This window comes from Lycorma delicatula, chromosome 1 (assembly GCF_047948215.1).
Source record: "Lycorma delicatula isolate Av1 chromosome 1, ASM4794821v1, whole genome shotgun sequence".
Lineage (NCBI taxonomy): Eukaryota > Metazoa > Arthropoda > Insecta > Hemiptera > Fulgoridae > Lycorma > Lycorma delicatula.
In genome coordinates this window covers 42,932,813-42,958,466 of record NC_134455.1, presented here as the reverse complement: position 1 = coordinate 42,958,466, position 25,654 = coordinate 42,932,813, and the positions used below count along the sequence as shown (strand labels likewise).

Sequence of the window (25,654 nt, the reverse complement as noted above, 5' to 3'; positions counted from 1 at the left end):
CCAGTCAAGTTTTTCTGATTTTCTATGGAAAAGAAATTTCACCTAAACCTATTAATCTATACCTGTAAAATAGTTTTAGTTTCAATAAAAAAATTTTTGAAATGAAAATAATTCACACAATATTCTAAGAATGACTTTCTGCAAATTTTTAATCATTTTTTATACAGTGTGTATTTTGAAAAATAATGCAATAAATTTCCTTTAATATTTTATATTACAAGAAAAAATCCAAGTGATTACTCTCACTTCAAAGGATGATGTAACCTCATCTTATTCATTCACATCAGAAACTGTTTCATTCTACAGAATAAAAATATTGTAAGTTAAGATTGACCCCATTAAAACGTTCAAAACGAAAAAAACTTCATTACAAAATAATATAAGCTTGGAGATTACACTACATAAAGAAATAACAAAATAATAAAAACAGATAATCTCCGCTATTTCCAGCAAAATCAAATTCCGCCGAGGATAATTGACTAAATTAAATGATAACATATCAATACTTGATTGAATATATATTTTAGATCTCACAATTAAATTCATTATAATGTAGAATAATAAAATAATCTAATTACCAAGTAAAGTAAGCAAAAGAAGTAACTGATTTACATTTAAAAAAGAGCTTTCAATCTTTTGAAAAAAATACACACATACACATTTGCTAGCTCATTAACTCAGCAAATGAAAATTATAATGCACAAAAGGTTTTAATACTATTTGAAAAAAAAGTAATATTTATCTTCAGCATTTGAATATATTTATAGACATTAAATTTTAAAACTTGTTCTAGAAATAAAACTAATATAATTAGTAGAATTATTTATAATTATAAATATAATTCTCTGTAGAATTATAATATAATTCTACAGAGAATGGTTATATAGTCAAATTGATGGCTTCTTGGAATATTAAGTATAACAACCTCAATAAGCTCTTAATTTTAAAGAATTATTTCCTGAAATCTTTATACATTTCTTATTTTATCAATCGATGAAAACTCAGCATAAAATCTCTTAAATGTTATATAAACAAACAGGAGGAATCTGAAAACCGTAGAACCTACATTTAGAGTCCACCTTCTAGCATTAACTTGCACAATAAAAATATATAAATAATCACTAAAACAGAAGTACACTTAAAATATTTATCAAAACTACAGGTATAAATCCTTAAACTAAGACGCTGCAAGTAGGATTTGAACACAGATTACCTAAAATTATTTCATTGGAAATGGTTTATTGAATTTTACATTCAATGACATCTTTTTACACATTCACTGATTTTCTTTATTACACAACCTGTATCCATTAACATGTCTTAAAAAAAAAGAAAATATTTCAACTTCTAATTATTTTATGTCTACAAAATATACATAGAAAATAACATATTATTTTATAACATTCTATTTTATGTTGCAAAAAAATTCAAAAAAATAAAAGACAGATAAAATTGTTACAACCAAGAATCTTAGAGACCAATTTGATATTTATAAAAAAAATAAACATATTTATGCTTTGAGTGTGTGGTGTGCATAGTCACATGTATCATGCATACGATATGCTCACTATGCACAGATATGTGATCAGCAGTAACATCAAAATACAGATGTTACTGATAATAATAATAGCAGTCAATATATCTGTGCTAAAATTGAACATAACTTAGTTCAAATATAAACTAAAATTATTATTTTGATAATACTACATAAAATGAAATGGAAGAATGATAAATTACTAACTGCTGTTTAAAAAAAGAAATATTTACCATCAAAAGAAAAACACATTTTTCATATAACTAAAAAGATACTATTACAATAAGTATTCCTAATAAAAAAATGCATACTTACATTATTTAACTTTATGTTTAATGCATACACATATAAAAAAACTTATTCTACAATAAATACCTTGAATTATAATATATTATTACATCGTAAGCTAAAATAGATGTAATAAATAATAATAGTAATAATAATAACAATAATAATCAGAAGAAAGACAGATTGCACATTGTTTCTTAACAATTACTTTAAAACTAGAAATAAATCCTACCAACGCTGGGAAGAAAATTTTTTGGCAACAAGTCCACGTTTTTTCAGTTGTTTTAGAGCACATTTTGCTGCAGTACACTTTGCAATACGATAATTTCTTCCGATACCTTTAAAAGCACCTTTACCAAATACTTCTACTGTAACTCGTACACGTCTTCCATCAGCTAATTTTTCAGGTTTACTGAAAAATTGAATAAAGAAAAATATTAAAACAACTGCATCACTTTTTTAAATTCTACCACACATTAGCTTTAATCTTAATTTTTAAATTATAAACAAAAAGGGTCTAATCTAAAATATATAATACAGACTGATGTAGATGATTACTTAAATCAAGAGCATAAATAAATCATGTTGATTTTTTAACTAACTTTTGTTTGTTTTCTAATAGGTACATTTTCATGCATATTTTCTTTTACACATTCTTTTTAATCTGTGGGCTCGGTTTTTATTTTAAATAAATAAATTATTTATTTTAAATAAAGAAAAGTTATACTTCAAGAATTAAGTTAGTACAATGATAAATGAACAATAATAAACAATTATAATTAAGAGAAAAATGTTATTACAGAAAAAACGTAAAACAAAATAATACATTTAAAAGATACAATACTCATAAAAATTTTAGTAATTGTTATGGTTAAAAACAAATAATAATTAAAATACAGATGCTGAAATAATAAAAAATGACGATTTTCTAATGCTACTCACGTGTTTCTTTGAAACACGCTTTGCATAGCAATGGATTATTTGGACATTGAGCACAAAAAGTTGGAATTTTTAGCTTTTGCGTAACTTTCTTTTTTGGCATTACTGTATCAAATCTTACAATTTTTCCTTACATGTCTTTGTTTTATCCAGCACCCAAAAATTCTTCAGTTTCCATTACAATATGTTGCGATTTTATCTTTGGTACTTTTACCGCTGGTTTTCTTCCAATATTTCAAGATCATAAACAAGTTTTTCCTTAAAAGATGTGCTAGACATATGTTGATTAGTTCCTTGGATGTCTTTATAGATTAGTCAAGCATTAATTAATTATTGCAGTGCTAAGAAGAAGGTCTTCAGTAAGTTTGTGGTACCTCCTGATACTTTTTTTACCGCAGAATTATAACAAGTCATCAGATATGCAATGTCAATCAATGCCCATTTTCATTTTATTGTATTCACTTACTACCAAAGGTTTTAATACATTCTGGTGAGGTCTGCTTTTTGAAGCAACAAAGTATGCTTTGTAGAAATCATGAACACTTCCTACTTGTCCAACCACTTTGAGACAATGATTCCAACTTCATTTTCAAGTGCAACCATTTCACCTTCTTGTATTTTTTTTGAAAAGGTCTGCTGGAAGTCTCTTTCTGTTTATGCAGATTGTTCGGACCAAATGAGGCTTGTTTTTGGAACATTATTGTGGCCAGTTCCAGTGATGTGTAATAATTGTTTGTAAACAAAGAGTAGTTTCAGAGTTAGTATAATCTTTCATCAGCTCTAACACAACTGATGTTGCAAGCAAGGTCCCACTTATTGTTTGTATCTCTTTACCCTTATAAATGTTCACAGTATACTGAAATGAAACAACTAGCTAGTGCTAGTTGTTTCATTTGGAATCCAAATTCATTTGGAATGCTAGTTGTTGATAGGGAATCTTGGAGAGCTGCATCAAACCAGTCAAATGACAGAAGACAAAAAAAAAGTAGCATTACATTTTAAAAGCTTCTAATCTTTTCTTCTTAGGTACTCTGATCGTCTGAGTTTCACTTCCATACTTCCATATAAAGCTATCCAAAGATAACTTATAAAAATTTTTTCCTGATGTTTAAATTAATTTTTGATGTAAGCAAATTATATTTCTGACTGAAAGCTTGTTTCCCCTGTGCTATTCGGCATTTTATATCGCTCCTGCTTCATCCATCTTTAGTGATTCTACTTCTCAAATAACATAATTCTTCTATTTCCATAATCTTTGCTCTACCTATTTTTATATTCAATTATTCATCTACATTACTTCTACTAAATTTCATTACTTTTGTTTTGTTCTTGTTTATTTTCATGTGGTAGTTCTTGCGAAGAACTTCATCCATGCCATTCATTGTTTCTTCTAAATCTTTTTTATTCTCGGCTAGAATTACTATATCATCAGCAAATTGTAGCATCTTTATCTTTTCACCTTGAACTGTTACTCTGAATCTAAACTGTTCTTTAACATCACTAACTGCTAGTTCTATGTAAAGATTAAAAAGTAATGGAAATAGGAAACATCAGACTCCCTTTTTTATTACAGCTTCTTTTTTATGTTCCTTGATTATTACTGTTGCCATTTGGTTCCTGTAAATGTTGCAATTGTTCTTCTATTTCTATACTTGGACCCTAATTTTTTTTAAATGCTGAAAATTTTATTCCAGTCTACATTATTAAATGCCTTTTCTAAGTCTATAAATGCCATTATGTTGGTTTGTTTTTCTTTAATCTTCCTTCTACTATTAATCTGAATGCTAAAACTGCTTCCCTTGTCCCTATACTTTTCCTGAAACCAGATTGGTCTTCTTTTAACACTTCTTCCACACTCCTCTCAATTTCTCTATACAGAATTCTAGTTAAGATTTTTGAAGCACGAGTAGTTAAGCTAATTGTTCTGTATGCTTCACATTTATTTGCTCCTGCTTTCTTTGGTATCATGACAATAATACTATTTTTGAAGTCTGATGGAACTTCCCCTTTTTCGTAAATATTAGACACCAGTTTGTATAATCTACCTATTGCTTCTTCACATACACTGCGCAATAATTCTGCAGGTATCCCGTCTATCCCAGGAGCCTTTCTGCCATTCAAATCTTTTAATGCTCAATTAAATTCAGATCTGATTATTGTATCGCCCTTTTCATCTTCTTTGACTTCCTCTAAAACACCAGTTTCTAGTTCATTTTCTCTGTATCCATTTCAATATATTCCATCTACCTATCAACCTTTTCTTTCATGTTATAAATCGATGTACCATATTTAGGCTTAGGTTTTGATTTTATCCTTACTACAATGATTCTATTGCTATGCATTTAGAAATACTCTACTATCATCCCTATCTTCTTGTTCATTATGAAACCTACACCTACCTACTTGCCCTTTATTTGAAGCTGAGTTAATTATTCTAAAAATCACCTGATGAAAAGTTGTTTTCCTCTTCCCACCGAACCTCGCTAATTCCTACTACACCTACATTTAACCTATCCATTTCCCTCTTTAAATTTTCTTATCTACTAACCATTTTTAGATTTCTAACATTCTACGCTCTGACTCGTAGAATGGTTTTTTTTAATTTTCTGGTGACCTCTTCCTTAGTAGTCCCTACCCGGAGATCTGAATGGGGGACTAGTTTACCTCTGGAATATTTTACCAAGGAAGGTGCCTCCATCTTTTTTACATGAAAATGCAGATAGCTATATTTTCTTGGAAAAAAAAACAGCTGTAGTTTTCCATTGCTTCCAGCTGCGCAGTACTCAGAAGACTGAGTAATGATATGGCCATTTAAGTCCTTCTGACCTACGCCCTTCACAACTACTTAAGAGCTACTGCCCTCTTTCAGGAATCATTCCTTAGTCTGGCTCTCAACAGATACCTCTCCGATATGGTTGCACCTTCGGTCCAGCTCTTCTGTATCATTGAGCACTCAAGCCCCCTGACCATCAGCATGGTCTCATGATTCACAGAAGGAGTAAAATTTTTACCTTTTGAAATTTTTACAAAATATAAACAAACTAAAGATGAACTTAATAAGATGAAGTACATAAATGACTTAGATAACCTACCATTATTTATAAGTTTATAAGATACTGAAAGACTACATTATAAAGTAAAAATGTAATGTTTAAAAAACAATCACAAAATTTTCATCATCTATTTAACTTAAAGCAGTATAACATTTTATACAAAAATCTTTTTTTTGGACTAAGTTATTCTTATCCTGTTTTATTTTATTACTAAGAAAAAAGATTTTTAAGACAGTTTTTCATGTACTGTGAAAAGATCTGGTTTCTTGATTTAACAAAATTCTTATTTTTCAATTAAATAAAAATATATCACACATAAAAAAACCACAAGCAAATAAGAATGATACACTAAAGACCTTTCGCCTCCATTATTGCATAGCAATAATGGAGGCGCCTTCCTTGGTAAAATATTCCGGAGGTAAAATAGTCCCCCGTTCGGATCTCCGGGTGGGGACTACTAAGGAAGGGGTCACCAGAAAATTAAAAAATAATATTCTACGAGTCGGAGCGTGGAATGTTAGAAGCTTAAAAAAGGTTGGTAGGCTAGAAAATTTAAAAAGGGAAATAGATAGGGTGAATGTGGATATAGTAGGAATTAGTGAGGTTCGGTGGGAAGAGGAAGGCGACTTTTGGTCGGGTGATTTTAGAGTAATTAATTCAGCATCAAATAATGGGCAGGCAGGAGTAGGTTTCGTGATGAACAAGAAGATAGGGAGGAGAGTGGAGTATTTCAAAACGCATAGCGATAGAATCATTGTAATAAGGATAAAATCAAAACCTAAACCGACAACGATTGTTAACGTTTATATGCCTACAAGCGCCCATGATGATGATGAGGTAGAGTGTGTATACGAAGAGATTGATGAAGCAATTAAACACGTAAAAGGAGATGAAAATTTAATAATAGTTGGAGATTGGAATGCAAGCATTGGAAAAGGCAAGGAAGGAAATATAGTGGGTGAATACGGGCTGGGCAAAAGGAATGAAAGAGGGGACCGACTTATAGAGTTTTGCACGAAGTATAATTTAGTAATTGCCAACACCCAATTTAAAAATCATAATAGAAGAATATACACTTGGAAAAAGCCAGGCGATACTGCAAGGTATCAGATAGATTATATCATGGTTAAGCAAAGATTTAGAAATCAACTCGTTGACTGCAAAACTTACCCTGGAGCAGACATTGATAGCGACCATAATTTGGTGATAATGAAATGTAGATTGGGGTTTAAAAACCTGAAGAAAAGTTGTCAGATGAATCGGTGGAATTTAGAGAAGCTTGAGGAAGAGGGGGTAAAGAAGATTTTTGAGGAGGACATCGCAAGAGGTCTGAGAAAAAAAGATAAGGTAGAAAATGTAGAAGAAGAATGGGAGAATGTTAAAAAGGAAATTCTTAAATCAGCAGAAGCAAACTTAGGCGGAATAAAGAGAACTGGTAGAAAACCTTGGGTTTCAGACGATATATTGCAGCTGATGGATGAACGTAGAAAATATAAGAATGCTAATGATGAAGAAAGTAAAAGGAACTATCGGCAATTAAGAAATGCTATAAATAGGAAGTGCAAACTGGCGAAAGAAAAGTGGATTAAAGAAAAGTGTTCAGAAGTGGAAAGAGAAATGAACATTGGTAAAATAGACGGAGCATACAGGAAAGTTAAGGAAAATTTTGGGGTACATAAATTAAAATCTAATAATGTGTTAAACAAAGATGGTACACCAATATATAATACGAAAGGTAAAGTCGATAGATGGGTGGAATATATTGAAGAGTTATACGGAGGAAATGAATTAGAAAATGGTGTTATAGAGGAAGAAGAGGAAGTTGAGGAGGATGAAATGGGAGAAACAATACTGAGATCTGAATTTAAGAGAGCATTAAAAGATTTAAATGGCAGAAAGGCTCCTGGAATAGACGGAATACCTGTAGAATTACTGCGCAGTGCAGGTGAGGAAGCGATTGATAGATTATACAAACTGGTGTGTAATATTTATGAAAAAGGGGAATTTCCATCAGACTTCAAAAAAAGTGTTATAGTTATGATACCAAAGAAAGCAGGGGCAGATAAATGTGAAGAATATAGAACAATTAGTTTAACTAGTCATGCATCAAAAATCTTAACTAGAATTTTATACAGAAGAATTGAGAGGAGAGTGGAAGAAGTGTTAGGAGAAGACCAATTTGGTTTCAGAAAAAGTATAGGGACAAGGGAAGCAATTTTAGGCCTCAGATTAATAGTAGAAGGAAGATTAAAGAAAAACAAACCAACATACTTGGCGTTTATAGACCTAGAAAAGGCTTTCGATAACGTAGATTGGAATATAATGTTCAGCGTTTTAAAAAAATTAGGGTTCAAATACAGAGATAGAAGAACAATTGCTAACATGTACAGGAACCAAACAGCAACAGTAGCAATTGAAGAACATAAGAAAGAAGCCATAATAAGAAAGGGAGTCCGACAAGGATGTTCTCTATCTCCATTACTTTTTAATCTTTACATGGAACTAGCAGTTAATGATGTTAAAGAACAATTTAGATTCGGAGTAACAGTACAAGGTGAAAAGATAAAGATGCTACGATTTGCTGATGATATAGTAATTCTAGCCGAGAGTAAAAAGGATTTAGAAGAAACAATGAACGGCATAGATGAAGTCCTACGCAAGAACTATCGCATGAAAATAAACAAGAACAAAACAAAAGTAATGAAATGTAGTAGAAATAACAAAGATGGACCACTGAATGTGAAAATAGGAGGAGAAAAGATTATGGAGGTAGAAGAATTTTGTTATTTGGGAAGTAGAATTACTAAAGATGGACGAAGCAGGAGCGATATAAAATGCCGAATAGCACAAGCTAAACGTGCCTTCAGTAAGAAATATAATTTGTTTACATCAAAAATTAATTTAAATGTCAGGAAAAGATTTTTGAAAGTGTATGTTTGGAGTGTCGCTTTATATGGAAGTGAAACTTGGACAATCGGAGTATCTGAGAAGAAAAGAATAGAAGCTTTTGAAATGTGGTGCTATAGGAGAATGTTAAAAATCAGATGGGTGGATAAAGTGACAAATGAGGAGGTATTGCGGCAAATAGATGAAGAAAGAAGCATTTGGAAAAATATAGTTAAAAGAAGAGACAGACTTATAGGCCACATACTAAGGCACCCTGGAATAGTCGCTTTAATATTGGAAGGACAGGTAGAAGGGAAAAATTGTGTAGGCAGGCCACGTTTGGAATATGTAAAACAAATTGTTAGGGATGTAGGATGTAGAGGGTATACTGAAATGAAACGACTAGCACTAAATAGGGAATCTTGGAGAGCTGCATCAAACCAGTCAAATGACTGAAGACAAAAACAAAAAAAACACTAAAGAAAGAATAACAGTGATCTTTAATAAGTTATTAAAAATTCAAAATGAAGTTTAATTTGATAATGTAAAAAACTCAACTATCTCAATTTTGATCCCTTTTTATTATTTTAAATATTATAAAACTTCATTTTAACAAAGAACAGCTCCAGAGATAGAAGAGCTATTTTTTAAGTAAAGTCTGTTTTTTAGTAAAGTTATTGTCAATAACGTTTGTTTTTGTTTATGTCCATGTCATAGAAATCAGCTGCCTGTGAAGACAACCAGTCTTAACTGTTTTGTTTTCACTTCTTCATCAGTGTTAAACCACTGATTACCGAGAAACTCCTTCAGGTAGCCGAACAATATGGTCCAAAAGTTCATCCCCTTCTTCACTATATCTGATAAAAATGTGTGTTATATCTGGTAAAAATGACTAGGCATTCTCCTTTTCTTGTTATTCAGAATGTAGCCTGGGAACCCATTGCTAGCACAGTTTTTTGAACTGCAAGAGTTCAGAAATAATTTTGTGTAGCACTGACCTTGAAATTTGTGAGAATATCACAGTGATACAGTAGAAATCATAAATTGCCGGTCTTCACAAATTTTTGTATCAACCTTGCACAGCAAATCATCTGAGATTATAGGTCGGCCCGATTGCAGTTCATCATGGACATTGCCCTTAAACATTCTTACCCATTTACGCACTTTGCTGTCAATCATTGAATGAGGCCTGTAAACCTTACATATTTGGTGATGAATGTCTGCTGCTGACAAAAAAATATCCAGTGCTGTTCCTTGCAGTCAAAAATCGAATCACAAATTGTATCACAATCAGTGGGCCACTCAATTATTTGAAACATTTCAACTTCATAATATAAATCATACACAGTGGCGCTGTGACTGCATTTGTGCAAGGAATGCCAGGAGCTGGGGCATATGTGCATTTCAATAAAATTTACATAGCTACAGGACTTTACTTAAAAAAAAATGGCCTTGTATTTCAAAAGTTAAGATTTGTCTAATAAAACCAAGTTATCTAAAAATACTGTTTTTTTTATAGGAGTTTTTAAATGACAAATCTGCATTAAAAATATTAGTAACAGGAATTTATAACTAATTATTACTTTCTAGATCTTGGATACTGAAAAGATAATATCACTTGTATGATCATTCAAAAATACTTACCCAAATTTGGCAGTTTCAGGTTCAAGTTCTAGCAGTTCTCTAATAGGAGACTTGGGTACATTTGTGCTAAATAATTCTAAAAAAAAAAACACATCAAATTAAATTATAAGATAAAACCAATATTAAAAAGCCAACAGTGTTGCATGACTTTTCTGGTGAAACCAAGCAAGTTATGCTTTGGCTGCTGAGGACTTTGCCCTTGACAGACTAGTGTTTAGGAGGAAAATTAAATAAAACATTGAAGAATGCAAGTAAAGAATTATGTAAAAATAATTATTTGACTCTTTTAGTAAATTTTTGAGAACACCCTTGGTGACCAATGGGTGTAGGGGTGAGTATGGTGATCCATACTCAGAGGTCATTGAATAAAATTTCATAAAAATCATTTAATCCAATCTGGAATATATCAAGCAAAATAATAACTAACAAAAGCAAAAGAATAATATTATCCCTCACCACTGAATGAAATTTTCCTAATACATAACCAAAGTAACTTACTTATTGTAATGGGATCTTCAAATATTACAAAAATGTGATTTTTGAATGTGAACGTTAAGAGTTTTTCATATCAAAAAGAAAGGTTTTTTGCATCCACCTTTGTAGGGGGTTTGAATAAGATCAAAGTCAACAGAAAGTATCTTAGATAATAAGGAGCATTAAATTATATAGAAAAATTAATCTATCCTTTGAGTAAAATTATGAGATTCAGGAACCATAAGGTCCCATTAAACGTAATAAAGGACTAACTACAACCAAATTAAATGTTATCAATACCCCATAAACAGAAATCATCATGCCAAATTTCAGTCAGAAGATATAAAGTTAAAAACAGGTCATACACACCAACAAACATTCTTATGGAATTTTTCAGCTCTAAAATTGTATTTTTGGTTCATCAAACTTCCAAGACCTGTAAAAAACCTGACATGCAAAATTTGACCCAATTCACATACCTTCCTTTATATAGCATACCTATTTTGCTGGAGAAGTAAAAATTATTATTGTTGATTAATAATTAACAATGAATGTAACTCCCTAACTTACTTGAAGCAGCATACTTAATGCTTAGTTTCATGACAGAAGTGGGTATATTCAATTCACATCTATGAATTACCTGTTCAAATATTTCTTGTGGTTATGGTATATCAATATTTGTGTAGCAGCTGAGATAGCATCAATTTACAGCTGCTTTTTCTGAGAGTAATTAAGTTCATTATGTAACCAGTCATATTTGTAGAGTTGGGTACTAATAAAATTCAGCTCACTGAAGAAGCTGCATTAAATTACTTGACCGTCCCAAGATTCCTGGCATAGGTTACTACTTGCTCTCAAGAATTTCTATACAATTTTTTGAGAATATCTCATTTTTCATTGCAGTTACTGAATTTAACAGGTTTCAAATACCTGTTATACAATGATTTTTAATGGGTACATAATTAACTTACTCAGAAAAAGCAGCTGTAATTGGTGTTATCTCAGCTGCTACACATGTATAGATATACCACAACCACAAGAAATATTTAACAAGTAACATGTATGTGCAAATTGAATATGCCCACTTCTGTTATGAAAGTAAGCATTAAGTATGCTGCTTCAAATGGGTTAGGAAGTTACATTCATTGTTAATTATGGAATAATCAGCCCAACCTAGTACTCCTTTATAGAGATAATTTTAGTAATAACTATTTTAGTAATAAAATCCATATTTCAAAACATATATGTATTTTAATAATTCATACTGAAAAAAGGTTGTCTACTAGAGGCAAATTGTTAATTCGAATTATTAAAAGTAATTTAATGTATAGGTAATCTGCAAACCAATGCAACCAAAACTTACCATACCGATAGGCAGTTATCTGTTATCAGTGAACCCTATACACATCTCATCATCCAGTGTATAAATAATCTCAGCAACCAGATCTCACCAGTTCCCGGTAGACCATTTTAGGTGCTAGAAAATTAGCCTTACAGAATGGATGAAAGGGAATTGCATAGGGAGATTGATTCAACATGCCTCAATATCAAACAGTCTCCTTGCATTTCACAAAGATCAATCATCAAGAAGATTGAACCACATCATCATTGAAGATTCTACCATTCATTTATTCAGTAATTATCAATACCAGCCACATTAAATATATAATTATTATTTTGAAAGAAAAATCAACGGCAATGGACAGAAGTTCAGGCCCTGCAGTTTAAAAATTAACTTTGGTTAATAACATCCATCCTGAAACACTTGGATTCCATTTAAATTAGGTAACTTATAAAGAAAAATATTTTTAATCATTAAAATAAAAGCAAAGTAACATTTTTTTACCTATTTCATTCTCCATCATGTGGTGATAAACAAGCCATACAGCATCTAATGACATTTTACTATCCAAAAAAGTTGCTCCAGCAACTGACTTAAACACATCTCCAAGTGCTTTTGGTACTTCGACGTCTTCAGCTTCTTCACATTCATCTTCACCAATCAGATAAAACTATAACAAAATACAACATAAATGTATCCGTAAAAAACTAGTTAAAAATATAAAAATAAAGAATGAAATGGATTTTTCTGTTAATTCATAGTGTACACTCTACATACTATAATAAAAAAAATAAACAAATAACTTACAATTTATTTTACCTAACAGTACCATTATTTTTTTAAAGTAAATTATAATTAATTGAATTTTTCATGTTTTCTAAAAATTAAATGTTCTGTTTACACAATTTTTTTGAGTAACACTGTTACCACTAATCTAAAAAGAAACAGTGAAATAATTTAACTTTTTTGTATTTTAATTTATTTTATAAATTAAATTTATAAAATGATCTTATTTAATCATTTTCTTTCTGTAAATTTTATAATTTCAATTATTACTTTACATAAAGTAAAAAATTGAAAAAATTAAAACTATCAACATAAAAAAAACTGTTAAAATATTAATCAAAATTTGTTGACATGATTTGACACCTTTTATGCTAAATAAATTCCATTCAAAAGATTAATTATTTTTAGATTACAAGAAATAACCTAATTCAAGATTTTATTGGTACTTTCTAATAAAAAAGTAGTGTTCGTTTATTAAATTGTTTTAGTGTTATCAGATAAATTCATATCACATATTATGGTGTAACGTGTGACTATATGCTAAGATCTATTTGCAACTACACATTTTTATTTATTATCTTCTTTTTTTTTAGCTAAAATGAACTTTTTCAATTAATTAAGCAGTTATCTACAATTTCAGTCCAGCTGATAGAAAGACAAGTGTTGCTATTAATAAGAGAAAATTTTAAATCCTGAACCACAAAAATGCAGATATCTTAAGCAAGAATGTTTGAATTTCAGTCATGCGGATTAAAATTTTGCAGCTTCATACTGATTCATTGAGATAGTTTCAAAATGTTCTGGCATATAACTACTTCACAAAAACTGCATTGTACATTAAAAAAGTTTTACATTATACTTTCTTAAACCTATTTACTTTACAGCTTTACACTTTTGCTAACATTCATACAATTTTTGGAATCATTCCTAGACACATTCATAGAAACTTGCGTCATCATAAGGCATTAATATCATCATTCTCTCACTTTGTTTTTTTCAAATACAAGCAAGGAACAAATAAAACATAGCTGATGACAATTTAGAATATGGTGGGTGTTCATGCAAATGTTATTTGGTTTCATATATGCAGAAAACATTTATGGTACAGTATACTGACAAACACAATGAATTAACAGATTATTGTCAAGAATAATGCGTAATTTCCCATTGATATCCCACTTCCGATGCTATTTCCTCAACACAATTTCCTCTTACCACTTCATATATTTTCAATGTTTTCTATATTGGGGAGGGGGGGATTAGATGGGTGTATTCAACTTCATCATTAACACTTAACAAAGGACATGACTCAACAGGCCGCATGTCACTCATAAATTTTTGTTTTTTAATGCCTTTACAACTATAATATGTCTTTTCAATTATTAATGGCTTGTTACAATTATTTTTTAAGAAAACAAATTTAACATCAGTTCTTCCACTTTAATGACAAATATTTGAACTGTGACAATGTCAAATTCATATTGTTATGTGTATAGTGTGTTATGCAGTTACATAAATATATTAAACATTTTATGCCTGAAACTAATTGACTTTGACTATGCCTAAAGTCATACTCATTGAAAGTAGACCTATTGAAAAAAAATCAGTGGACTATAAAAGTAACCAGCCAAAATTAAATTTTGTTATTTGGGGTGCATTGCAGCCAACCATAACAGAAAGAAAAAACTAAAACAGCAGCACAATAAGGAGAAATAATTGCCCTTGTATAAATGAAATTTAAAAATAAAATAGCAACACCAAACAAGAAAACAATGAGTACTTTGAATTTTAGAACACAAATGAATAACTATTATTAGAATTGAAAGAAAGATAAAAGGTAAACTATTTATTAAATGAAATCATATAATATGGGGTATTAATTTAATTATATTCAGTGCCGAAAGCTACCTGCTCAAATGAATAAAGAATTTATTCTGATGTAAATCAATCTAAAGTTTAGAAGAAAAAAAATCACAAAATCAGTTTCCTTGCATAAAACCAAAAATTTGACCAATTTTTCTTGTAATTAAATCAAAACATAAGCATCTCACTTTTAAAAACACAATTCCAAAAGTAAAAAAATAAAATAAAATTATTTACCTCTTCACTAATAACATGATTATTCTCCTCTTGAATTCTAACGAATCTTTCAACAACTTCAGCTAGACCAGGTGATAAATGTCTAAAGAATTTATGGAACCCATGACGTACAGCAAGTGATGCAAATATCGTATTATTAACTAGAGCCGAACATAAATCAGTCAATGCCCCAGGACAATGCTGTCGTTTGTCTTCATACAGGTGCCTTGTGATGAGGTAGTCTATAAGAACAAAATATTAACAATTAAAGGGCAATTAAAATAATTTTTTTAAAAATATTATTACAATATTTTTTAAATTTCATTTCAAATTAACTTTACAATACCATTCATTAATGAAATAGTTTTCTGTCAAATTTCACACAGATCAATAAATAACGGCAAGTTTTAACCTAAAAGATAACATTAGGATAACTGATTACGATAAATAATAAGAATTATATTATCTCTGCCTGTCTACAAAAGTATTTTTGAAGCTGGCAAATCAAATTTTTTTATAGTCAAAAATCAATTGTATTTTAAAAACCTTAAAACACAATTATTAGACTTAATTTGGACTTAAACATTAATCTTTATACATAACATGAAAGAATCTGAAAATTTAAAGATTTCCCTATTTTTAAACACAGAGCCAATTTCCATCAATTTAAGCATTTTATTTTTATCCACCTATTTGTTGTACTAGTTATGAGATTAAATATTAAAAAATAAATCCTCTAAACGTATAAAATATGATTCACTGTCTCAGTTGCAATCTAATGAAAAACCTAAATAGCAAAGAAGGAAAAGTAGTAAGTGAAACAGTAAAGTAATCAGAAAACAGTTGTTTATGGGCAGAAAATGAAGATATTTAAAAAATTTCATTCAAATTTTATGATCAGAGAAGGTTTGCTGCCTGATGCAGATAATAACAAGCTGAATGCAAGCCTAAATTTGTATGAGTCTATCCAAAAAAAATAGTTTACTTTTTTAAGTTCATATTACGTAAAAAAAATTGAACATAGCACATACATGATGTGTGGTCTGCCTTTCATAATAACACGGCTGGATAAATAGATAGCCTACAGTGCTCAAATTGAAATCTATGAGCAGTTGACATTTTGGTTAAACTATTTTATTTCGCAATATTTTTACGGTATAATTATTTACTGTTGAACCACTATAGGTATCATTATTCTGACAGAATATCCTAAAAATAAGTTACTTAAAAAAAATTGAACAATTTTGTATACTTAACCATTAAATTATTTATGTAGCTATGCTTATAGTTACATAACAATTTTAATTATTTTCACGATAAGACAATAAGTAAATACAAAAACATTACACGACACATTTTATTATTTTTGTAAACATATATAAATAACAATTCCTACACACAGGCTTATCATCAGGTTTCCTTGAAAGGGTAGGTAAATCAGAACATGAGAATGAAAACAATTCTAACTACTACTCTCTCTCTTTTTTTGTTTAGCCTCCAGAACCACTGTAAGGTATTACTTCAGAGGATGATATGTATGAATGTAAATGAAATGTAGTCTTGTACAGTTTCACGTTGACCATTCTTGAGATGAGTGGTTAATTGAAACTCAGTCACCAAAGAACACCGGTATCCACGATCTAGTATTCAAATCCATATAAAAGGATTTGAGACTATTGATTATATTAAAGCAAATTTGTCACGGAGCTACCCTTTACTAGGATTTGAATCTTAGAACTCTCAACTTTGAAACCAGCTGATTTGCGATGATGAGTTCACCACTAGACCAACTTGGTAGGTTATCCTACTATTACTACTCAATGTAGACTGAGGCATGCTAGCACGAATAGAAAGGCTTTGCCTTTAATAAATGCCTATGAATAATTTATTATTATTCTATCACAAAGAAATGATAGAAAGAATGTATGGCTTCTATTTAAGTGGGGAGAAAAAATAGATTTTTACCTAAATTAAAAGAGATGAGCATAATTCATAACTAAATCATAAGAAGTTCTAAATATTAGGAGAAGTGAAAATATAAACGTTATAATTTGCTAAAACTTTTACAGATCATGCAGTTTCAATGAATTTTACTAATTTATCCAATCAATGCATATTTTTCAATGTGATTTTTTCTTTTACTTGTCAATTGTCTAGCAGTATAAATTACAAAAAAATTGTTAGTAGCAAAATAAGTCAAAAATAGGATGAAGAATTTAATTTTTAAAGAAAAATATAACTATATATAGATATTACTATACAGCAGTATAACTTGTGAGTGTTAATGGATAACTGAATGTAGTAACAGTTGGTTAACTTTCAGATTGACAAATTAACTTAACAAAATATTTTTAAATTTACTTGGCGTTATATTGACATTTAGATTTTGAGTTCGTGTAGCCCTATAAATCTAATAAGTATCTGGTGTAGCTGAATGGATTAAGGTAACAGACAGCCCTACAAATCTCAGCCTATAAAAGCTTTTTGTACGCTCAAATCTATGCAATTCTTTAATTCCATTTCTATGTCTCAATATGACTTACAGCTAGGCTTTTCAAATCAGATGCTGTACAGTGAAAATGGGGACCTTAAAGATTATACTTCTTTGAGCATCTTAATGCTATGAAATAATCACAGGAAAAAAACTGTTTATATCGTAAACTTTCTCTTTTCTGCAGTCAATTGTTTGTCGATTTTCATGAGTCAATTGTTACCACTAGTTGCAGTTTATTTGAAGAGAGCCTGCCAAAATTAAAGAGAATTATTACGTAGCTTTTTGTTCATTTCCAGATTATGTATTTACAATTTCTATAAATAGGTTAATATAAATTGATATAAAACAAGTGTTTTAGTATCCTGAAAAGTTTTATAATAGTTAACATACCATACTTTCTGAATGACTGCTGAGTAAATCACACCTTGTTAAGAAATTAAAAAATGTTACTAAAACTGTCTAAAATACAGTAAAATCTATAATGGATCTCTTCAATGAGAAGTTTGTTGTTGAGATGGATTACAATTTAATAAATTATTTAGGCATGTTACCTTAGCTTGAAGTTTTACCAAAGCTCATGCAAAGTTCACCCACCTACTTTTTCAGAGATGATGCAAGCAAGAAAAGAACTTCAAAATTATAAGTCCAGTGGGGCAGATAAGGTTTTTGCAGAAATTTTGAAAAATGCTAGCCCAAACTCCCCCCATTGAATTGTACAGGCACCTGGTCAAGATTTGGATTAATGAAAAATAACCGGAACAATGGATCATGGGAACAATCCACCTGCTTTTTAAGAATGGGGACAAACAAAACAAACCCAGTTCACTATAGGGAGATAACCCTGTAGAAGAATGTACCTACAAAATTCTTTCCAGCATAAATCGAAACAAAATTAAGAACACACTGGAACCTCAGCTGGGCAAATACCAAGGAGGGTTTTAACCCTATAGAAGCTGCACAGACCAAATTCTAAGTCTAAAATTAATAATGGAAAATTACAAACTTGTCCTCAAGCAATTTTTTATTACCTTCATTGACTTTAAAAAAGGCTATGATTGCATTCACAGGCCAACTCTACTTAAGATCCTCAGATACTACCAGGCTATGCCTGAAAGTAGTAAAAATTACCAAACACCCAAACCAAGATGAAATTACGAGGAGAAAGATTGGATCCCTTTACCATTAAAACTGGACTAAGACAGGGGGATGCGGACTCTCCCCTCTACTTTTTAACACTGCTAGTACTATATAATGAAAATGTGACAAGATAAGAATCCTCAAAAAACCAAAATTGGAAGAGTATGGAAAGTTATTCAAATAAACTGCTTAGGATTTTCTGATGACTTTGCCCTTCTGGCTTTGAACATGAATCAAGTTTGCTCACAAATTTCTAGCCTTGAAAATACAGCCAAAAAAGTTTGATTAAGAATCTCTTATGAAAAAAACAGAAATTATGGCCGCTGATCCTCTCTGCACAAATAAAGCCAAAATTAATGGGAATGAAATTACACTAGTTCAGCAATTTAAATATTTAGGGGAACTCATAGACTGCAAATTAAAAAAAACATCTACTTGGGAAAACAGAATTTCCAAAATTAGAAAAGTACAAGCACAAGGTTTAACCTGCAAGACCTATAGTAAAAAATGCCTTTTAGTAGACTTCAAAATTTGTCACTACAAAACAGTCATTCTCCCAAAGGCATTATACGCCTGTGAAACTATTTTTCAAATTAAAAATGAAGCTAAAACCGACCAATTAATTAAAACAGAATGCAGGATCATCAGAATCTGTTTAAACAAAAATTACCAGAAGAATGGGATCTAATTAATTCTCACTAATGAAATCATATACAAAGAAATCAATCTGATCATCATTGCGATGAAGGAGAGAAGAATTTCTCATTTTTCCACATATTAAGAATGCCTGAATGCCAAATTTTGAAACAATTGGTCCTCAGGAATTTGGAAAAGAAAACTAGAGGAAAATAAGTAAGAGAAATTAAGAAGGATCTCAAAGAAATTGGACTGAGGATTGAGGATGCTTTTGAAAAGGCAAAAACAATTAACACTCTCAAAGCACACAGATTCTCTACTGAAAAAACCCTAAGAGGCACAGTGGAGGTTATAGACAAAATGTGGAAACAAAGATCAGATCGCATAAAAAGTCCTGACAGAACCAGAAGGTTAAGACAGTCCGCTCTTCGAAAAACACTGGAAACTGATTGACTAAAGTGGTCCAATATGGCCTCAAAAGAGAAAAAAAATATAAATATAAATTTAATAGAATCTTAAAAAGATAACTTATATTATATATGATATTATATATATATATATATATATATTTATAATATATTATATTGATAATATATCAATATATATATATATATTTTACTGAATATATATATTGAACTAAAATAATATATACTGAAATTAATCTTTTTAAGATTCATATTATTCCTGTGTACTGTTAAATTATATTTAAATTTCATTAAAATAATTTTATAAACCGCCAGACAGTGTTTGAGGGAGACAGTCTTATAAAAATTGCAACAGACAGTAATGCTCGTATACTGTTACTGTTGAAACACTCGGTTGTACAGACTGTTCAGAAGTATATGAAAAATGGAGGTGATTCCAGAAGACTGGAAAAAGGGAATAATAATTCCCATATTTACGAGGGTGAATCAAATTTAAACGGTAATTTTGCTATTCTATGCAGCAAGCAGTTCCGAGCCGGATGGCATAGTGTGGGGGGGGGTTAATGTTCAGTGTGTTAGAGAGGGAAAATCAGCTTGGTTAGTTCCTTTGCTTTTTTCTGTCATCACTACAGCCATGAGTGAGCAAGAGGTTCGGTTGTTGTAGCACAATGTATGATCAAAAAGTTTCTAACTTGAAGGTGTTAAACCTGTAAAATTTTAACTCACTTAAAGATACAGTTGATGATACAGGGGATGCTACACTGTCTCAGAACCGAGTGTATATATGGGCCAGACAATTTAAGGGCAGGAGAGAAAGTGTAGAAAATGAAAGTCATGATCGACGCCCAAGGTCAAGTGTCACAGCTGACAACATCCATGCCGTTCGAGAGCTTATTGAAAGTGATTGCCGGTTCACTGTTGAAAAAATCGCATCAGAAGGGGGTATCAGCTATGGGAGTGTTCAATCCATTATCACTGATCATATTGGCTTTAGAAAAATTAGTGCTTGATGGGTTCCAAGGTTGTTGACCGAAAATCAAAAACAGGTCAGGCTGGAGATCTATGAATGACTTCTAATCAATTTTGGCAAGAAGGGAACGATTTTTTGGGGCACATCATGAAATGTGATGGGTCCATCATCATCCTCTGGAGTCAAAAATGGCGTGTAAGGAGTGGCGAAGGAAAGTGAGGGCTGCCCAGTGAAGGCCAAAACCTGACTGTCAGCTGAAAAAGTTCTTGCAACAATTTTTTTTGACTCAGGGTAGTTTCATACATTGATTTTCTCTACAATCAATGAACGGTGAATGCGACTTATTATTGCCAGCTGCTACAGTCAACAAAAGGTGCCTACCGAAACAAAAGACAGAGTATGATCATCAGAGATGTCATCCTCCATGAGAATGGACAATGATAACACAAAAGTGTTACTCACTCTGAAAACAAAATCCATGACAACACCAGGCCACACACTGCGACTTTGACCAGGGATAAACTGGAAAAAATGCACTGGAAACCTTCGATCACCCTCCTTACAGTCCAATTTGTTCCCCTGTGACTATTTTTTGTTTGCACCTTTGAAAGAATCGCTTGGAGGGAAACGATTTGGAAATAATGAAGATTTGAGAAGCGTGTGTGCAACTGATTGATGACTGATCCTCAAAACCTTTTATGAACAAGGAATATTCAATCTTCCAAGTCATTGGAAAAAGTGTGTAAATTGTGCAGGAGACCATATAGAGAAATGATGAAGGTATAAATTTTATATATTATTAATCAATAAATTTATAAAGAAAATTACTGTTTTTATTTGATTCACCCTTATATAAAAGTAGGCAAAATATTGTGTAGTAATTACTATTTCCACACATGGCAAAGCTGTTTGAAAGGGTACTGGAAAACCGCATCAGAAGGAAGACTGAAGAGAGGTTGGAAGAGGAACAGATGGAATTCAGATATGGTAGATACACTATAGATGCAATACTTGTTCTGAGACAAGTGAGTAAGAAGAAGTGGGATTACAATAAGAAATTAGTAATGGCGTTCCTGGACATAGTAAAGGCATGATAGCATGAATAGGGAAGTTGTGTGGCAGCTGCTAGAAGAAAGAAATGTGCATAAAGCAGACATGCAGATGGTTAAAGTTATGTATGAAGGGAGCAAGAATTGAGTCAGGACAAGTCTGGAAAGGTCAGATTTGTTTAGCGAATGAATTGAGACAAGGAAGTGTGTGTGATATCTTCACTTACATTAACTATGGATGGAATCTACAAAAAAGTTAAAAATGAAATAGGAAAAGGAACAAGCAACTTGTTATTTGCAGATGACCTGGTTATATGGTGGAGGTGGGGGGGGGAGTCTGAAAGGGATATAGAGCATCCAAATGAATGGAATGAAAGAAACTCAGAAATGTGTACGCAGGTTAGTCTTGAGAAGAGTAAAGTGATGGGCATAACTACGAACGATAGAAAAATAGAAAGGATAAAAAAGTTTACTTATCTGGAAACAGTTTTTCCAGAGGATTGGAGAATGGTTAAAGAAATAAGTACAAGAGTACAGAAGGCAAGAGGGTCGAGCAACAGTAATGAATTTAAAAGAAGCTTGCTAGGGAAGACAAGAAGGGATAGTATAAGGAACAGTATGATTACAGAGTAACTGAAATTGGTAAGCCTTGTCGAGTCAATTGGAAGATCAAAGCTCAGGTGATTTGGACATATTGAAAGGATGGATGAGGAAAGATTACCAAACAGGATGATAGATGCAGAGGAAACAGATAGATCAAGGGGTAGACCAAGAATGAAATGGATAAATGCGGTGATGGAGGAAGTGCACGAGAGGGGATGTGGTGAGGGTAATGGAAGGCAATGGAAGAGAGCGTGGATCGAGGCAGATGGAGAAAAATATTTGTAGAAGCCCCAACCTGAGGAAATCTGGGTTAAAGGGAACTGAAAATGAGGATGATCTCTGATGAAAGAATAAATATTTCAAATTGCATTCTGTTAGTTACTTAGCTTCATGTGTGACAGTACTAAAGTACTGTTTACACACTGTTTATTTTGTAATCTTTTCAAGTTATTATATGGTGTATTAAATACAAAACAGTTGGATGATAATCTATTTTTTAACTAATGCATTCTACTACCACACCATACATATCATATCAGAACATCATAGCCAATCTGTATAAAATTTATTACACTTATGAGGTGCTAATAAAAAACTAACTGTACTTGTTACAGTTAGTTGCCTTCTATCTGCTGGCTCATATAGAAAGGCTTTAACAACACTATCTATGAATGTCTTTTAACAGTCACTGAATTAATAATCTTATTTTTAAGTCAAGGATTACTGTGAAAGAAAAGAGTTGGGTTTATGATTGTGTTCTAGGACTACCATGATCTAGAGTAAAAAAACCCTGAGCCCAAAAACTCTGGGACAGAAGAAGCCAAGGCAAGCCAAAAATACAACAAAGATTACATTATTTTTTTTATATAAAGAAAGTTGCAAATCAGAAATTCATTTCTTTCTCCTGACCTAAAATTTTATTGTGGTGTTAAGGGTCTGGTTATAAAAGACTGCAACTGTTACCATAATAATAATAATAATCGAAATACAAAACACAGGGTCTATAGAACACAGGAAATTTCTGCCCAAAACAGCAGCAGGTGGGTCAAAGAAGAATTTGAACTACATCTTATCTAAAATTCTATTCCAAAGGGTTAGTCTTTCTCTTGATAAAAAAAAACTACTTTTTTATATCATCACTTAAAAGTCCAGAAAAAATGTATTAAGGAAAATAATCAAAGTGGATAAAATAATTATTAAGGACAAATTGTTTTATAATGCAATAAAATATTCAAAATCCCCATAATTTTTTTGTAAAAGACTGACAAAAATTAAATTAGAACTGATTTTTTGCTATATTGAAGGAACAATATTTACTGAACATTTAAAGAGGCATAATAGGTTACATAGTGACCAAATAACCCACTATTATGTTAAGATGCAGTAGTACTTATTGACAGGAATAACAAAACCTCTGAGCCTGCTGTAATCAATTTCACAAAATGTGAGCAAGTTTGCACTTAAAAATCAAATTTAAAACATTTTATAAAAGTATTATAGTTCCCTTACAAATAAAACAATGTTACATAAAAATAAACAAATTATAGATATAGTAAAATGATTTTTTAATTTTTACAGAGGTATTTCAAAATGTAAAATGATTATAACGAGACTATAATTAAATACATAACAACAAATTTCTTTTTAACAAAACACTTTTTTCTAATAGATTATCAAAAATTGTTTTAAGCCTTTTAATAGTAATTAACAATAAGTAAAACTATATAACAAAATAAAAATACATGCCTGAACATCATCATTGACTAGAAACGTTCCAACAGGTCTATCAGAAATATCTATCTCAGTTTCTTTTGCATTAATTTCCTCCTTTGGTAGGACGTTAATACCTAACCACGACATAAATATTAGTGCACCCCTTGGACCACATCCTATAAGATACGCACCTAAAAGAAGGAAACATTTTTTACAGAATATTAAAATTAGGGGACATTTATCATTAAATATTTTAAAGGGTTACATCATATTTATTAAAAAAAAAAACACAAGCACAACAGCATTCTGACAAGAGATAATGACATACACTTATTGAAAAGAGAATAATGATGAAATTTTATCTACCTTATATATCTACCTGGTAGTACTTTCTTTAGGGCATTTTAATTCATGAATTTACTTTTAACATTCAAGTTCACCAAAATGTAATTTAACAAATATAAAAAATAAATTAATTTTTAAACATATATTTGGATTTTAAATTTTACATAATTTCAACAAAAACAATAAAAATAATAATGCACAAAAAAAATATAACGCAAACTACTGTAAGAAAAATATTATTCCTAGTACTCTACACCAGTATAAAATAACTACTATTAAAATACAGTATAAAATAACATAACTACCACAGTATAAATGAAGCAAAATCCCATTATCAAAGGTTGTTTTTAATAAAGTTCACTATTTTAATTAATTAAAATATATTTTATTACCTCTTAAATACTTAATATGTATTCCAAAAACAGTATTAATATATATCATGAAATTTTTATTATAATATTGATTCAACTCTAAAACTCCAGGCAATAATGGTATATATATATATATATAATGGTATATTATACCATTACTTAATTATAAGTCATTACTTAATTACTTAATGGTGTGTATATATATATATATATATATACAATAAAACACATCCTTAAGAATAAAAAATTTTACATACATCGATGTTTTCATGTACAAATACTATAACTCTCTAATCTTTTGCCATTTTAAGACCACTTCCAGTTTACAATGTACTAAAAGTAAAAGAGATTTAGCATCCAATTATCAAACACATGAAAATAAGTGAAAAATAAAGTTCATTGAGAGGAAAAATGATAAATCTGATCATCATTTTTCCTCCAAAACAGACAACTAACATGGCTAAGCTGATGGCAATGTAGTCCAACATTTTCAATAATTTAATTTTAAATTACTTCTTACTAGCTAATCTCACAGAGAAGAAAAACGTAAGGCTTTAAAAAACTTAATATATTTTTTACTGTTGCTTATATATAAGCTACGTATTTATTTTTTTTTATTTGTTTTACATGGATCCTCTGTTAATTAAATGAAAATGAGATAATTCATTAATATTTGTGTCAAATTCTACTGATCCCTACAATGGCTTAACCTCTCTCTACATTGATCACATGGACCAGCATGATAGGCTTACAATTTGAAGTTTTTACTAGTAAGTTCAATTACATTGATGAGTTCTTGTTCATTGTTATACATGTTTAATAACACTATAGAATTTTTTTTATTTCAGGATTTCACTACATTTTTGAGAAAAATGATTAAGTTTTT

The 25,654-nt window shown here is 30.6% G+C and overlaps 1 protein-coding gene across 1 annotated transcript in view; it reads right to left on the bottom strand.

Annotated features, from left to right (window-relative positions):
* Positions 1–25,654, bottom strand: part of LOC142317489 (endoribonuclease Dcr-1-like) — a 57,184-nt gene that overhangs the window by 31,364 nt on the left and 166 nt on the right. Inside the window, exons 2-6 of the mRNA XM_075354053.1 lie at positions 24,082–24,243; positions 15,047–15,267; positions 12,665–12,830; positions 10,345–10,420; positions 2,055–2,234 (exon numbers count right to left, since the gene is read on the bottom strand). Coding sequence (XP_075210168.1) covers positions 2,055–2,234; positions 10,345–10,420; positions 12,665–12,830; positions 15,047–15,267; positions 24,082–24,243 — 805 coding nt within the window. The remainder of the gene's footprint in view (positions 1–2,054; positions 2,235–10,344; positions 10,421–12,664; positions 12,831–15,046; positions 15,268–24,081; positions 24,244–25,654) is intronic.